Source organism: Bombus bifarius, unplaced genomic scaffold, assembly GCF_011952205.1.
Source record: "Bombus bifarius isolate JDL3187 unplaced genomic scaffold, Bbif_JDL3187 scf7180000008039, whole genome shotgun sequence".
NCBI lineage: Eukaryota > Metazoa > Arthropoda > Insecta > Hymenoptera > Apidae > Bombus > Bombus bifarius.
In genome coordinates this window covers 1,025,020-1,039,215 of record NW_022884409.1, presented here as the reverse complement: position 1 = coordinate 1,039,215, position 14,196 = coordinate 1,025,020, and the positions used below count along the sequence as shown (strand labels likewise).

General features: G+C 34.2%; 5 protein-coding genes across 7 annotated transcripts; 2 read left to right on the top strand and 3 right to left on the bottom strand.

Moving 5' to 3' along the window:
* Positions 1–567: 567 nt before the first annotated feature.
* LOC117207632 (probable phospholipid hydroperoxide glutathione peroxidase) lies at positions 568–2,000 on the bottom strand. The gene is made up of 3 exons (XM_033448015.1): positions 1,813–2,000; positions 1,671–1,709; positions 568–1,298 (listed from the first exon to the last, which is right to left on the bottom strand). Exons 2-3 carry the CDS (start codon positions 1,675–1,677, stop codon positions 694–696), a joined length of 612 nt encoding a protein of 203 aa, XP_033303906.1. The 5' UTR covers positions 1,678–1,709; positions 1,813–2,000; the 3' UTR covers positions 568–693.
* A 461-nt stretch (positions 2,001–2,461) lies between these two features.
* On the top strand, positions 2,462–4,483 carry LOC117207630 (pre-mRNA-splicing factor ISY1 homolog). The gene is made up of 4 exons (XM_033448013.1): positions 2,462–2,837; positions 2,920–2,942; positions 3,033–3,351; positions 3,458–4,483. Exons 1-4 carry the CDS (start codon positions 2,835–2,837, stop codon positions 3,824–3,826), a joined length of 714 nt encoding a protein of 237 aa, XP_033303904.1. The 5' UTR covers positions 2,462–2,834; the 3' UTR covers positions 3,827–4,483.
* Positions 4,484–5,906: 1,423 nt separating this feature from the next.
* LOC117207625 (synaptotagmin-14) lies at positions 5,907–10,382 on the bottom strand. 2 transcript variants are annotated; one of them, XR_004487562.1, is made up of 9 exons: positions 10,118–10,382; positions 8,815–9,003; positions 8,467–8,601; positions 8,318–8,376; positions 7,873–8,049; positions 7,482–7,802; positions 7,008–7,391; positions 6,311–6,893; positions 5,907–6,007 (listed from the first exon to the last, which is right to left on the bottom strand). XR_004487562.1 is itself a non-coding variant. In XM_033448008.1 (8 exons), the coding sequence occupies exons 1-8, from the start codon at positions 10,149–10,151 to the stop codon at positions 6,681–6,683; spliced, it is 1,512 nt and encodes a 503-aa protein (XP_033303899.1). In that variant the 5' UTR covers positions 10,152–10,382; the 3' UTR covers positions 5,907–6,680. The 2 variants fall into 2 exon arrangements, 1 of the variants encoding a protein (XP_033303899.1); XM_033448008.1 differs by having other exon boundaries at positions 5,907–6,893.
* Positions 10,383–10,863: 481 nt separating this feature from the next.
* LOC117207628 (probable cardiolipin synthase (CMP-forming)) lies at positions 10,864–12,890 on the top strand. Of its 2 annotated transcripts, none has more exons than XM_033448012.1 (4): positions 10,864–10,962; positions 11,830–12,171; positions 12,244–12,501; positions 12,575–12,890. In XM_033448012.1, the coding sequence occupies exons 2-4, from the start codon at positions 11,842–11,844 to the stop codon at positions 12,839–12,841; spliced, it is 855 nt and encodes a 284-aa protein (XP_033303903.1). In that variant the 5' UTR covers positions 10,864–10,962; positions 11,830–11,841; the 3' UTR covers positions 12,842–12,890. The 2 variants fall into 2 exon arrangements, with proteins under 2 accessions (XP_033303903.1, XP_033303902.1); XM_033448011.1 differs by lacking the exon at positions 10,864–10,962 and adding an exon at positions 11,185–11,413.
* LOC117207627 (complex I intermediate-associated protein 30, mitochondrial) lies at positions 12,833–14,153 on the bottom strand. The gene is made up of 2 exons (XM_033448010.1): positions 13,570–14,153; positions 12,833–13,493 (listed from the first exon to the last, which is right to left on the bottom strand). The coding sequence occupies exons 1-2, from the start codon at positions 13,917–13,919 to the stop codon at positions 12,965–12,967; spliced, it is 879 nt and encodes a 292-aa protein (XP_033303901.1). The 5' UTR covers positions 13,920–14,153; the 3' UTR covers positions 12,833–12,964.
* Between the last annotated feature and the right edge of the window lie 43 nt (positions 14,154–14,196).

Sequence of the window (14,196 nt, the reverse complement as noted above, 5' to 3'; positions counted from 1 at the left end):
GTACGAAGAACGAACATCACCAAGTACCTACGATGATTAAAAATAATATACGTATACTTGTACGTATACTCGTGTACGTATTTTGAAGTTCTGATAAAAGGAAAGTTACAACTCCTTCATCGCACCGATCATTTAATATGATTCGATCAGTAGAATTGCGCACGTTGTATTAAAATTTGTACATAGCGGGGTCAAGTATCATTTTGATATGATAAGATAGCGATTTAAGAAAAAGTGAAAATATCGTTTAGATAGCTACGAAAACAAAGTCGATTTGTTTTGTAATATTTTCCTATATATACATTACCGATTGAAAAATATGCTTTCTACTTATTTAATGTAAACACTTAAGTCGTAATTTCGTTGGGTTCCAACGATCAAACCGCGTCTTGTACAGTCTACATTTATATTATTAGAGATCTATATAATAAATAAGGTGTACTATGTCGTATAGAAATGTTAAAACGTTAAATGAATAAAACTGTTTGTAAACTATGGAGAAAACTATTTATTTGTATATCGTTTCATATATATGTATAATGTCTTAAATCTTAAGAAAAAATTCAATCTCATTGTATAGGAACAATTTTTATTTTTATTGATAATGCAAAGGATGTCAAAAATATTACAATATATGACAAAACTATTGCTGATAATTAAAACTGAATTAAGAAAGCAATAGTATAAGGGAACTTAGAAATACTTCTTCAATTCTGATTCCATTTCAAGAGGACTGGTAGTTGGTGGATGTCTGGCAACAGCTTGTCCTTCTTTGTTAATGATGAATTTAGTGAAGTTCCATTTGATGCTATCAGTTATAAATCCACCTGCCTGTGACTTCAACCATTTCCATAACGGATGCGCATTATCTCCATTAACATCAATTTTTTGAAACAGATCAAATGTAACGTTATATTTTTTGACGAAATTTAAGATTTCTGTGGAATTGCCTGGTTCTTGGCCACCAAATTGATTCGATGGGAATGCTAGAATCCTTAAACCTTCCACCTTACTGTACTTTTCATACAATTGTACTAGTTCTTTATAATGTGTATCTGTAAATCCACAATTGCTAGCAACATTAACAATTATACAAACATGCCCATGATATTTATTCAGCATAACTTCCTTTCCATGTATATCTGTAGCATGAAAGTCATAAATGGAAGTAGCTGATTTCCAATTTTTGTCTTGATTAAAAGAAGCTGAAGTTGTAGCACTACATTGTTCTTCTTTATTGTCTTCGCAATTCTGTGCTATCACTCCGTAAAAGCATAGAACTGTTAAAAATACCAATTCTACAAAAAAAGAAAGAAACTTGATTAGTAAGTTATCCAAAGAATCTAAAAAATTATTATAAAAAATAGCACTGATTATTATCTGTAAAAATTATTATAAAAAACAGCACTGTTCAGTTAACGTTTCTTAATATATTTTTTAATAAATATCTACCGTTTCTTAAAATTAAAACTGATTTCAAACTACCTTAAAAAGCCAAAACAAAAGAAAATAAACAAATTCACGCGACTCTGTGTCTTCGACGCTACATAACACCTAATCAAATATCTCGAAATGTTCACTAAGTATCATTAAACTAGCATTAAAAGGTTAATCTTCAACGTTATTTCTAATCAAAATATTCAAGATGATATTAAAACAATACTACTTACTCTGCATTTTTAATCAAATGTTGTTATCCTGTATCCAAACTTGAATAAAAAAAAACTTTCTTATTAATCTTTATCATATTATCGTATTAAATATTATCCTAAAAATATTTAAAATACAATTGAAAATATTAATATACTTTACCTTATCACTATTGTTCGATGGAAATGTCCGTGCTCTTCAACGCTTTGAACATAAATGCGCCGATCTTTCCTTTGTCTAAAGTCTAGAATTCTTAAGAAACTCGAACTTGAAACACACGAACACACTGACGTCTGTCCAGTTCTGTTCTTGAATACATACATACTATACAGCATCGTGGATTCTGGAATGCTAATAGAATAAAACAACGAAATTTTATTCTGCATTCATTATCCATCTCAGAACATATTATGCAACTATAATATTTAGTTCAACATAGACGATTTCCATGAACAATCAATGACAGTAGTAATATTGTACCTATAATTGTTTCATATTATATATTGCTTTTTTACGAATTAACGGCAAAATATTACAATTACACAATTATTTTAAATCTCTAATTCTACTAAAACAATCATACACAAAAATAGAAATTATGATTAAGACTTAATGATTTTTCTTTTTCTCTATTATGAGTTAGACGGGCACATGTATAAATATATATATATATATATATTATAATATATAATTATATATATTATATATAATATATATATAATATATATATAATATATATATATTTATACATGTATATATATAGTATATATAATATATATATATATACATACAATAAAAAACTGCGTCATTTAATATCAAAAGGTTTTGTCGATTTATTTTGTTCCATGCTCACGAACACTACTTTACGTGCACGTGATAAACTCGTTGTTGTGTATACGATAACATAACCTTAAAGATACAACAGAATCGTAACCTATAAACTACGATCACATAAACGTTTAAATGATCGTGCTGTACACTATACTTTGTCATTTGTCATCGACTATAAAATAAAATTAAATTTATCGTTGTTATAATACATAACGTAAGAAGATGGGGCAATAACATTGTTCAAGACATTCTAAACAAACATAAATTTACTTGGAAAAACTTACAGATTGTACATATCTTAGCATTTGGACAGTACTAAATTGTTTTATTGAACATCGTTATTTATATAAAAAATGGTAAGTGTAGTAAACGTTATTACATATTACAAGAAATTAATTATATTCTTTTAATATACTTAATTAATGTTATTTCTTTCAGGCGCGAAACGCGGAAAAGGCTATGTAAGTATCATAAAAAGAAGACATTTGCTTGAATATAATTTATAAATTCTTCTGTTTTTTATATTTATTTAAACATTCGTTCTTTAACAGGACCACTCTTGCTCGGTGGAGAGCTGCACAAAGCAACGAAGGAGCCAGAAAGGAACAGGAAAGAAGACCATATTTAGCTTCTGAATGTAGAGACTTGCGAAAAGCAGAAAAGTGGAGAATGCAAATAATTAGAGAAATTGCGAAAAAGGTTGCACAGATTCAAAATGCTGGTCTAGGGGAATTTCGAATTCGAGATTTAAATGATGAGATTAATAAATTGTTGAGAGAAAAACGACACTGGGAGGCTCAGATAAAAGAGTTAGGTGGGCCTGATTATTCCAGAGTGGGACCACGTATGCTAGACCACGAAGGTCGTGAGGTATAACGTGTTTTTAATCTTGCTACATTGCTCTATTTTTAATAATAATAAATAGTAAAAGAAAAAGTAATAGAAAAAGGTAACAGGTAATTATTACGACATTTAGGTTCCTGGAAACCGTGGTTACAAATATTTTGGAGCAGCGAAAGAACTACCAGGTGTTAGAGAATTATTTGAACAAGAACCACCACCTCCACCTCGTAAAACGCGCGCTGAGTTAATGAAGGACATCGATGCTGATTATTATGGTTACAGAGACGACGATGATGGAATTTTGTCGCCTCTGGAACAGAAAGCTGAACAGGAAGCAAGGGAAAAAGCAATGCAGGAATGGCTAACACAAAACGAGAAACAGCCAGAAATAGAAGAAGAAATCGAAACAACTGCACAAAAAGCAATACCGTCGCAACAAGATATTCAGGAAGCGTTACTTGCAAGAAAAAAACAAGAACTATTAGAGAAATATGTACTTTGACAAATTTTATTTCTTTTTCTTTATGTATTCAGTAACAACTATTTGTAAGTTTATTCGTTTAATTGTATTAGAGTACACTTTTATAAAACGCGACAGATATAATATAATTATTATTAATTTAATAACATTGATTAAGGTAATTATTTTGTGCAGTAGACGTTCAAACTTCAATTAATTCTTATCGAGAAAGAGTGCTGTAGATAAAATATAGATAAAAATCCAACGTTAGTCTGTTTATAATCCTCGCGATCTTTAAAGACTTTTCTTTTTGTTTTATATATATACCCTTTTTTATCGACTTTGTAAGCACTGGACACTCGAGAAAGCGACACAATAGAATAGAACATCAGAGAACAAGACAATATGAATTATCGAAATATGAGAATTTGTTCACCTCATACATTCATAATTGCCAAACATTGTTGGACAAATAAAATTCGATAACTTCGTACACTCTGTTTGTCTAATCAATGCCTTAAATGTCTTTGGCCAAGCATTCTTTGTTTCATCGCCATTGAATCATCCCGCGAAAAGCTAGTCATTTGCTTTAAAATAGTTCGATGCAATTACAACTATATTGTAACAAATTGAGAACAATTAAAGGCATAGAAATTACCCTGAAAAACCTCTACTCGTTAATTAAGTGTACATATCGATCATAAATATTTCAAAAACATTCTGTTCTTGTTCGCATCGGGTTCGACCCATCCGCGATGAGAGACCGAGGACTCTTTCTACATCATTTTCACGCAAATCTCTGATCCTCGTTAATATCGTGTTGCTTATAAACAGACTGTACAATATACAATTATGTTACCAAGACTCAGAAGTGAAGAAAGTATCCTAAGAACGTTAGCTAAAATCCCGGTACGCTTAAAACTTTTCTCAAAGTAGAGAATAATTCTATCGCTTGCTTTCACGCTACGCATCTTCCTCGCTGTTGCTTTCTCTTCTCGCTTCCTGAAAACGCTAGAAATTGGATGAGATGCACCAACAAACGCACATAACTACGATATTATCGATTATCGATGATTATGCTAAATCCGAAAGCGCTAAAAGTACTTCTTTAAAACTGCGTTTGAGAAGAGCATTGTAAAAAGAACGTCTGTACATTTGATACGAGAAAATTCATGCACATACGTAGTAAACAAACGAAAAAGAAACTTCTGAGTCCTTGCAATCGCGTTATACATTGTCTAAATACGTAAAACGGGAGAATAGTTCGAGCATGGATTAATCATCGTTAATCACCTAAACGCTAAGCTTGAAAAAGTCAAGCGTTAAACGATTCACAGCATCTGGTAATTTTTTTATCCATTAATCAGTCGCCTGCTTCGTCCGGTATCCAATTCCCTCTAATATAAACGCGTGGAAAAAACATTTCTACATAACCTATCGTACTCACACGATAATGTATACTACTAGTTTAATAGTAATATCAACTCTACGATCACATCTGCGTTTACGAGGTGCGCTTTGCGAGTTTATTGTGCGTCGTTTAATTGTGAATCTGTCCTCGTATACGTTCCCCTTTATATCCCATCGATTAACTATAACCCCTCGACGCTACTAATTGATTAACCGATATCCTGTATACACGAAACGTTCGTAAAGTTAGGATACGTAAATATACGTAAGTATATATATAATAAATAAAAGCACGTTGTTACACGTATCAAGAATACGACAAGGAATTATGAAACTTCGCAACGTGCTTTACTGATAATATCAAATATGTATTACTAAATTAAGGATATACGTATATATATATATATATATATATATATATATATATATGTATAAATAATAGTACGCAGAAAAGAGAAACGAACAAACGAAGCCAGAGTATGTAGGAAATTAGAAAAATTGTGTACAGCCTTGACTTTCTCTCGAAACATTATTCGTTGCCCCAGTACTCCACGCAGTAAGGGGTTAATTCGTTTCGCGCGTCAATCCATTCTCGAACCATGTGATCGAAACAACAAGATTCGTGGCATCGATTCGAACGAACAAGCACTGCAAATCGAATATTCCGCTGAAAGTGTCGCGGAGCGAGAGAGGAAAAATTACGTTTGCTTAGTTAGCTCGTCCAAAGGAGAACGGCTAGAGGATCGCGGTTCATAATGGGCTCTCGACTTGGCTAGGTATCCCACGACGATTCTCCGTCGACGGACACGCGGCCTAAAAAGGGTGAAAGGCACAAAGTAAAAAATAAACGATTAAAGTTGGCTCAGGCACATATCGAATCGAAGTCGTTTTCGCGGTCCATCTGCTAATGTATTATACGTTCGACTTTTGGGACCGACAAAATGCGTGTTTGCATATTTGTAACGTGTACGTATGTGTGCACGTGTAATTGAAATATGTTTTACGTATATGTAAGTAGGTAAACGTGTATATACATATACGTGTACGTGTGCGTATGGATCATGTATGTGTTATGCGTTTACGTTCTTTCTTTGTTTGCATATGTAATATACATACGTAATATGTATGTTGAAAACACCCTCAACTCCGTCCGGCGTATCAAAAAGGAATGTACTTGGTACATCGATAGAGTTTTGACTCAGAGTTACCACGTGCTAAAATTATGATAGCTCTGATTCGCAGGATCAACAGATCGACATATTGACTTCTGTGTTCTGTTCGGGCAGTACAGGCTTTATCTCCAATAAAGAACAGCCGCGTTCGTCTTGAAAAATTCACTTGCTCTTCTACACGATCAGTCGTATATAACGGTACGCAATCGGGGACCGTAATCTGCACCGTGTTCTATCTGTCAAACCATATCGTTATCGTTAACAACATCGTAAAATGTATTTCCGTTGCAGGAACTCTTTCGTGATCGGATGTTTCAAGGACGCAGCAACGAGTGCCAGCGTTGAACTTGCGCCGGTTGTCTTGCTGCGCGCATATCGTTCCAATGTTGAAGCTCCTCCGTACCGGAACTGTTTAATCCCAAACTCAGCCAACCGATCATTTCTCTTCCCTTTCTTCCCATTCCGCCTCTTCGTCGATTATAAACCGATAGAAAGAGAGTTACATCTCCAAGTTGAAACAGAGCAACCTAAACAGCCATTACGAGTATAACATTTAATCAGATTCGTTTCAAAAGGAGGAGAGAATATCTGTTTGAATAATTTTCCATCGAATTGAATTATTTGATTAGCTGTAAGCTTACTTGGAATATAAATGTTTCCTTGTACAGGGGATTCGGCTGAGCCCGTTTCAGACCAGTTTTCGATCGTTCCATTTCGTGACCGTTGCTATCCATGAGAGCGAGCTTAACATACGTGTCGGGTGGTTTCGTGTCGTTCCCGCCGCCACCCCGAAAATGAGATCCTTTAATTATTTCTACCGATAAACGTCCAGTCGTCCCGTTATACGCCAAGCCTATTAAAATTTCTGCCACGCTTCCGCCCTTCATACTACTGCCGTAAGGAGGTACAGTATGCGACGCGTAAGTTGGCACACGTGCAGTAGGTGATGCGTATGATTGAACTGATTGCTGTGATCCCGTGGAATCGCTACGAGTCAAACTACTAGTTGTTCCCCAATCTTGTACCTGCGAAAATCACGTTCATTCTACCGTTATTTTCTTCGACATTGAGGGTCGCAAAAAAATACAACAACTTATTGCATATAGATGTTTTACCGAAGAAAAAGGTGGAGGTTGTAGCGTTAACCAAAGCGTAGTTTCAAGCTGAAGATTGATCTGATCGAAGGAGACTCTAGCTTCGCCTAGTAATCTCTCTCGTCGCATTCTTCCGCCCCATAGATACACTCTTAGGCGTACGCCCATGGCGTTTACGTCCTCTGGATTAACACGTGGAAGCAGAAAACTCTCCATGTACTGTGGAGACGTACCCTGGCGTACTCGAGTTTTACGGCGCTGCTTCTTCGATGGTAACAGCACGAGCCGCACTTGACTACCGCCTATACCTTCGGGATAATTTCGTCCTTGCAGCACATGAACCTACAAAATAAGGAAACTCGTTGGTTTCGATTGAATCGTAAACGAGTTTTTCAATGAAATTTATACGAACCGTCATCTCGCGCATCGGTGCATCATATAGGAAAGCGACTTCCAAGCTACCCACTTCTTCGGTGATGGTACCCATCGTTGTAATAACGTCGTTGGTAGTCGAACCATTTTGCTCGACCTCTACCTCTTGTTCTCTGTTATCGAGAATAATACCAGAGGCCCCGACTTCTACCACACACTGTGTATCAAACGAAACCATTCGATTCGTTTAAAAAAAGTTCATTTTAAAAGCATACCGAATTAGATGACTCCAAGTATCGTGCTAATGCAAAGAATAGGTCATCAACAACGATATTATGCGGTTAGAACGTTGCGTGATAAAATACGCACGGATATCCGGCCGCCGGTTAATTATTTACGCGACAATCGTGTAGATTGGGAACGCGATATTCGATCGCGCAACATGACAACGCCGTTTTAACTATAAACGTTTTATTCTCATTCACCTGTTGTTGATCGCTGGGCGAGTGTTCTTCCGTGCAGCTGCTGGAGGTAGTGCCGGCATCTGAAACGGCGATACACGGTCGATCAGGAACGAACGCAAACTTAATGAAAGAGAACATAAAGAAAAAAAATGGATAAAGGAAAAACTAACCCAGAATGGTCGGTCCATCCTCCGCTTGGATAGTCAAAGTATCCGGCGGTGGATGAGTATGCGAATTCAGTCGACGAAGGACGTCCTCTTCCGAATCGGAACTAGTCTCTGGATCCGAATAGGAAAATGCCTTCCCTGCCGAGTTTCAACATTAAACCCAACTTTCGGTTAGGTTCGTTTAATTTCAGGTACAAAGTAGCTGATAACGATCTTTGAAAGGACTGGAAGCGGGGATCACATATAGAAAAATCGCGCCTGCTTCTGGATCGGTATTATGTGTGTACTTTTCCAGCAATTTCAAAGCAAGCAGTAGAAAGCACAGGATCAGATCGTTCGTCGACAACCTACCTATGTTTTTCGTAATCTGTGAGGTGGAGCCGTTGTTAGGCTCGCAGAGGGGCACGCAAACGCCACCGAAAAGAGTGGTCGTGGATGGTGGAGTGAAGCACCATTTGCGTGACAAGTACAAGAACAGAGCCAACAGGAGGACCACGAAGCCAGCTACGGCACCCAGAAATGCTGTCGCTTCCACAGGTACTGTAATGTCAATCGATCGTGAGAATGACTGGTTGGAACAAACTACTGGTCGTGTATATTATTTATCGTCATACGAATGATCGATCATAAATGAAAACGAGCTAATAGAGGGAAGGGAAACGAGATGGGAATAATCATAAAAAAAAAAAAAAAGGAAGAACGCGATGGAACGGACCGGACGGAAGGTTCCGTGCAAAAAGCATGATCAAAAAGGGTACAGGCAAAGCATAAGTTATTTATTGACCACGGAGAAAAGGCGTTCACCCATACACCGATTAAATCTTTCTCTTGAACGGCGGTCGTACGTGTCATTGATGTATCGAACGCGTTAAAACAGCAGCGACACATTACGTCGTAATGACCTGGAATAATTAACCATCGCTCGTCTTATCGCGGAAACCACTGCGCGATATTACACACCGAGTACGGTTAATGAATCGCGGTACAAAGATCTATCGAAATCCTTTGCATCCGTCTCCATTCGTCGAAGATATCGTTGAAATATCGTCGTAAACGGAGACAAATGCTAACTAAAATTGTTAATTTCCGTCAACTATCAACGATAGCTTGGATATAACAATATTACCACACATTCAACTATAAAGAATCGACAGAATTGTTACTCGTTGTAATTCAGTAAAAGATTGAGAGCGAAAAGAAAACTATAGGGGAGGGAACGTTATTCAAAACGAATGTATTTCGAAATAATTTTAATTTGCGCAATGCGGAAACCGTGGCATGCATTTACGTTCTAATCATTCTCGATTAATCAAAAAGAACGACGTATGTAGAACATTTTATGTAAGAACCTGGTAATGTGTCAAGGGATTACTGTCACGTCACACGAATTAGTTTTATTGGAAATTGTTGAATGATTCGAGAAACTATTAGAAGCATCGTGATGTATTTAGATGGCGAAAAAACGTAGAAATGGGTGCGTGCTCTATTCAAGTTTTAATAACTCTATCACGATCGAAAGTTGTTCGTTAACGAATCGATTCACGATCACCGATATTTTGAGGTCAATGTTTCCGTATCGAAGTGTACCAGGTCACATCTGAACAGTTGAATTCGTTAAAAGAGTTATAGACAAAGTAGAAGATAGTGGACTTACCCGCCAGAAAATGGTCTGATCCTGCCAGAATCATGCTCGCCCTTGTGTCACATTAAAACCTTCTTACGTGGTTCTGTCGACAGGCCGCGACAAATCTTCCGCGAATAATAAATTCATTATCCACTCGATATGGAATTGTCCAATACTCGTGGTTGTTCACGATCACCGAGAAGCGTGGTTACAAGACAGTCGAATAATAATACGTGGGCGGGGATGTACACAGCACTCTGTTGCTCGTCGAGTCGTGCGCCTGCAATACTGTGACCAGCTATACGCATGCGCTTCATCGGCACGCATTCTTACGGTGAAAATTTCTTTCAACAGAGATTCTCATTTTAACACAATTTGCACTTCTTTGACATGAAGTTCGCAATTCAATTTTTATACGCAGTACAATCTTTCATTCTGAGAATATACTTATTGATTATTCTATTATACGATAATTATACAACTACCTTCTGCTTAATTAACAAAAGATAGTATATTTTCCGATGATATATATATATACACATACCATTAGATGAAATGGACTGAGATTCTAAATTTTATCTTTTTCTTTTGTCATATTTTATTCCTTTGCATTTATCTCTTACTCGTTAAATAAATATTCTCATCTATCGTATTCCTAATCATTTAACCGTAATGATCCGATCATATTTGCATACACCATTTGAGAAATAAGTTAATTAAAGAACTGACATTATTGATTGTAAATAAACGACCACATCATTTACGAATAGAAAAATTAATTTAAAAAATCGTAAAAAATATTGAATATTACACAATGTACAGAATAATATAAAGTAAAGTAATACCAAGTACGTGCGTACTTCTCATAGTATAAGGTACTCTACTGTTATTATTTTAATATAAGAATTTAAGCGTGAATATTGAAAAACGATTATGGTTCTCGTTATTGATAATCAATGTTTTATAAACATATCATAAATTCATCTGTTTAAAAAATAGAAACTATTTTCTTTGTTATTATGTACAATTTTAAATAACTGACGCATGCATTTCATTTCATTAGTTAAAATAGTATTGGCACGAAACTCCCTCCTCGTAAAACCTACTACGATTTCGTAGTGTTTACGATTCACTAACTTAATTTTAACTGATATGAATATTATTCAAGCGGTTATAACTAACTCAACTTATCTTTGAAATGGAACAATTAAGAATAAAAATGATAATATTAATGTAAATATAGCTAGTTTCTTTTTATTTTTACAAAAACGATAGTTTTTTCTTCTCCGTTATATTAGAAGGCAAAAGATATTTAACTTAATACAGGTAAGCTTTATGTATGGTGGAACAACATAACCTCAAGTATGAAATCTCTTTTTCATAAAACCATATAATACATTTTTTTACTATAAAGTTTTTGTAATTATTAAGCTGAATCACGTTTATTGCATAACAGTTCATAATAAATATATTACTAATTTAATAATTACTAATTAATTTAATAGATACTATAATCAGAAGATATTACTTTCTTTCTTAATAACTCGTTTTTAAATAATATTAAATTTTGTAGAAAATAATATTTTTACATTAGAAATTCACTTGATACATGTTCTATGTAATGCATAATTTTCATATATATTGTAATGAAATACAAGTAAACATAAAAATATGACTTCAATGACTATATGCTGATAATATTTACTATCATTGCCTTTACCATTGTATTGTTTTAAAAACAGGAATAATCAATTATGAACCAATTTACGATACTATGCTTCAAACAATCTACAATTTCAAGTAGATACTGGTTTGAAAGATGTTTGAGGCAATATTTGGTGTATCATGCAAGAGTATATTCTAATGGAATTAATAATCATAAAAATTACATTGTCAAAAAGGAAAATATCAGTAAGAAAAAAGCATTAAGGTTACAGATACTGCAAGATATTAAACAAACTAAACGGAAAGTAGAAGTAATTATTGACAAAGAAAACATTTGGACTGTACCAAATATTCTTTGTATGGGACGAATTGTAACATCGCCATATTTAAGTTACTTAATTTTGTCACAAGATTACCAGGTAAAACGTTATAATTAAATGCATATTTATTCATTATATTCATTATATATATTATTTGTTCATACATTATAGATAGCATTATGGCTATTAATAATTGCTGGGTTTAGTGATTTAGCTGATGGATGGATTGCACGTACATGGACATCACAAGCTTCTAAGCTTGGCACTTTTTTAGATCCTGCTGCAGATAAGCTACTAGTAGGTACTCTGTTCCTATCTTTGGCCTGGGTAGGATTGGTTCCTATTCCTTTAACATGTCTTGTCATTGCAAGAGATGTTGCCTTGGTTTCAGCTGTTTCTTACATAAGATACCAATCTTTACCTCCTCCAGTATGTATAGATTATAACATTATGAACAGAAAAATATTTAAATGATCATGCTTATTTACAAAATATGTTTCAGAAAACTTTGGCCAGATATTTTGATCCTACATATGCAACAGTACAATTAGCTCCAACATATATAAGTAAAATTAATACTGCTATTCAGTTGTCGTTTGTTGCTGGAACACTAGCTGCACCCATATTTCATTTTGTAAATCATCCAGCTTTAGAAATTTTTTGTTATGTAACGGCAGTAACAACATTAGCAGGAGGTGTAAGTTATTTAATATCAAAAAATACATACAAATTCGTAAGGAAAAAGACTTCAACAAAATCATCTAATTAAATACATGTATTAATGATTACAATAACATCGTTTATTGTTTCTAAATTTATTATTTACTTTGTATAATAGACGTTATTTAAATATCTACTATGTATACAACTCAAATTAATAAAAACATTGTTTTTACAACTTGGCCGTTACGTCTTGTACGTTATATGTTTCGTATGCAAATTCTTCGAAATTACTTGTATTGTAACGAACTCCAATATAATCAATTTCTAATCTGAAAGGCCCTGGCTTTTTATCAGCAATTGTAATTCCAAAATTTGTAAGGTAATTCTGACATATAGAATATTGATTTTCACTAATTTGTCCTTTTGAACCGAATACAAATTTTGAAAAAGGGACTCTAATTATTTGCCAATACGGGCCACCTCTTGTATACATTACATAATGATAACAATTATATTGCATTATGTCCAGTCTTCCTTTTTGTAAAATATTTAACATGTAACATCTACCATCTCCTCTAACTCGTAAAACAACTTCATTATAATGTTCCCAATTATAGTAGTACCGTCGAGCAAAAGATTTAAATCTTGGAGCTGAAGTGATATTGCAGTATCCAGCATTTGTAGTTCGACCGTCTTTGGGTACACGAGTATCTAATATACCATGGAATACTCCAGTGCCATAAGACGACAGTTCTAGTCTAAAATTAGTAGACACTTTATCAATTAGTCTAAACCTTTCCAAGACGTAAAGCATAAAAAATATTGTATAGTTACGTAGCAGTTGAATAACCATGATGATAGTCCTTGTCAGAATTTACAATCCATTGATCCAAAGATTTTTGAGTTCCATCAAACTTCCATACAGCATTAATTTCATTTACTGCAAAATTACATGGGTATATACTGAGGCTATCCCATATTTCTCGAATAAATAATTTACAGTCACTCTTAAATAAATCATAAGCTTTCCGTAATTTCTGTGAAGAGGTCAAATTTTCCTGTTTATCAATAGGTTTATCGTATACTACCGGATATTGTGATCTAAATGGTTCATAAAACGTTCTTTTAATGATCAGAGTATTCCTACAATGAGGTTTTAGTATACGAAAAATACTATTTTTCATGTTTTCGTTTTCACAATTAAATTGAAATAGCAACTTCGTTAATCATCATAGAATTCACGTGTATTAAATATACAACAATTTCAATCAATGTGTCGCAGAATTTGTACAACTACATATTATATCATAACACGTAACTATAGCTTTCAGTTTAATTAAAGATCAATTTGTAATATTTCTTCTCCTTTCTCGTTTTTATAGCCGTTAAATTTTAATTCTAATTTTGATGGATACTACAAGTACCTTAATTTTTTGTAACTATTTCGACAAAAAATATAGT